Source organism: Penaeus japonicus, unplaced genomic scaffold, assembly GCF_977035675.1.
Source record: "Penaeus japonicus unplaced genomic scaffold, GWHDUDI00000001_assembly GWHDUDI00000030, whole genome shotgun sequence".
NCBI lineage: Eukaryota > Metazoa > Arthropoda > Malacostraca > Decapoda > Penaeidae > Penaeus > Penaeus japonicus.
In genome coordinates, this window is record NW_028234432.1 from 9,033,288 (window position 1) to 9,035,787 (window position 2,500).

The 2,500-nt window shown below is 36.2% G+C and overlaps 1 protein-coding gene across 2 annotated transcripts in view; it reads right to left on the reverse strand.

Annotated features, from left to right (window-relative positions):
* Positions 1–2,500, reverse strand: part of LOC122262973 (venom phosphodiesterase 2) — a 37,900-nt gene that overhangs the window by 5,532 nt on the left and 29,868 nt on the right. For both annotated transcript variants that reach the window (XM_086554986.1, XM_086554985.1), the window contains exons 12-13: positions 901–1,076; positions 1–87 (exon numbers count right to left, since the gene is read on the reverse strand). The exon at positions 1–87 is cut by the window's left edge and continues 133 nt beyond it. In XM_086554986.1, the coding sequence (XP_086411112.1) occupies positions 1–87; positions 901–1,076 (263 nt within the window). The remainder of the gene's footprint in view (positions 88–900; positions 1,077–2,500) is intronic.

Consider the following 2,500-nt stretch of genomic DNA (forward strand, 5'->3'; position numbering starts at 1 on the left):
CACGGCACTTATGGCTTCCTCGTAATCCTCCGTCTCTGTAGCATTGTTAGTGCTGTTGCTGCTAACGTTTGCGGTGACATAATCTAACTGGAAAGAAAATATGATCTTAGTCGTACTTCTGTTTTAATTTCTTTGATGTAAAACTTCTTGTGATTAGACACTTATCATGTATATATAGTAAATAAATGTCAGTTAATCAGATATAAAGCCAAGAACATATAAAGCAAGCAAAAGAATGAACACAAAAACATCCATTTCTAAATGCTGTAAAACATTTGCCAAGTTGATAAACCTAACAAAAAAACATAACACACCCTGTTAACTAAGTTAATTAACAGATAACTGTGATACTACAAAGAACATAAAATACGAAAGAAACAATATTCAAATGGCCTGTGACACATATTAGATATCAAAGTACAGATATCTATACAATCACTTGTACAGACTTCCACAGGAAACAAATACAGGAAGATGAACACACAAATAAATTACTGATATATTCTGAATCTGTCTCTACCTTTGGATAACTTCTTGCTTTGATAAACTAGCTTCATATATATTGTAGATATAAATAATTGTAATGATCAGTTTAAGAGTAATACTGGTATCCTGTAAAATTGGAAGGAATATATAAGAAGGAAACAATGATTTCTACAATAACCTTTCCAAAAACCTTCAATTATTCTTTTCTCTGAATATCTTGTACAAGAAATGAGTGTTATACAATTCCATAGTCAACTGTGCTGTTTGAAATACACTCCTCTTAAAAGCTTTCAAATACTAAGCTTATAATAACATAGTAATTTAGTCCATAGTACTTAAGTGTCAATACAAAAAACGAAATATGAATCTCCCACAATCCCTTCAACCACGAAAGTAAAATCCGCTTAAACTTACATCAGGCTCAACGTGTTCCACAAAGTTACAAACACACGATTCCTCTGTGGCATTTTCAGGAAGCTTCCTCTTTTCCGGCGGAGGCAACACTTCTTCCTCTAGGAGATCCTTTAGCGTGTCAAGAGGTGATCGCTGCGGCAAATAACGCAGGAAGTGGTCCAAGCTGCCCAGTGTGCCTGGGGAATAATTTGTTCTTTTTATCAATTGTATCGTTTAACATTCTTTGATTAAAAGGCTTATTTCTGAATATCAGGTTAATGTCTTTGTTTTACTCCTGAGGACTCAGGGTTATGGGTTCTCTTTCTCCTTCCCTTCTTCTTCTCTTTCTCCTTCTCTTTCTCTTTCTCTTTCTCTTTCTCTTTCTATTTCTCTTTCTCTTTCTATTTATCTTTCTCTCTTTCTTTCTCTGGCTCTCTTTCACTCTTTCCCCTCTCTCGCTCTCTCTCTACAAACACGCACGCACACACACACACACACACACACACACACACACACACACACACACACACACACACACACACACACACACACACACACGCGCGCGCACACACACACACACACACACACACACACACACACACACACACACACACACACACACACACACACACACACACACACACACACATGTAGATATAAAGATAGATAGATAGATAGATAGATAGATAGATAGATAGATATGTACAGTAGGGTATTTCAATAATTGCAACTTTTGAAATGTCATTGTGACTGTACAAAAATAGGCTCCATATATCATAAAAATGAAATGTGAAAAAAATCAGCTTGATCTGATAACGTTTAGGGGTTGCACTTTTCAATTTAATATATTACGCATTTCCGCGGAATTGGGGCCGCGCAGCGGACGAGGTCCACGCACTTCGAACTTCCTCGCTAACGTTAAGTGATGATAGTTCCCTTCCGAATCGTAATCAAATTTGTGTCTTTATGTGCAGGAAGTTCCTCGCTGACCTTGGGAACCTAAATATTGCATGCAACAAATTTCTCACAGACCTTAAGCACTTAAATACCGCATATAGCAAGTTCCTCAATGACCTTAGGTCGGAAGTCTTTCAATACTTCTAGTTCCTCACTGAACCTAATGGCCTGTAAGGTAATGCCGTGTTTCTTCAATAAGCATATAAACGTTAGTTAATTAATAACATTATTATACATTCCAACAAGCTTCTGTTGTGTTGCTACTTGTTTGTGATATATTGGCACGATATAATTCGCTGAAAGTTTTTGATTGAAATTCAAACTTTTCTGGACGACAAATTGCTTTGGAACTTGTGACTAAATTGAAGAATTATATCAGAAATTTGGACTGAAGACTATTACTAAACTAAAGGCCATCACAAAAGTACTTAACATAAAGAAAGTATATTATTATACACAGGAGGAGAGTTTGAAAGCTTCGTTTATTGGTACTGAAATCATATCTTTTAAAGGCAAAAGACAACCGAGAGAGTGCTACAAGAAGACATCGAGTGGTATGAAGCAAAGTTAAATGGTAGTTCTGTATCCACTGGTTCTGCTGACCATAAAGCCTACTAAAAGGAAGGAATACAGAAATAAGAGGAAATGTAGTCTGGCAAATAAA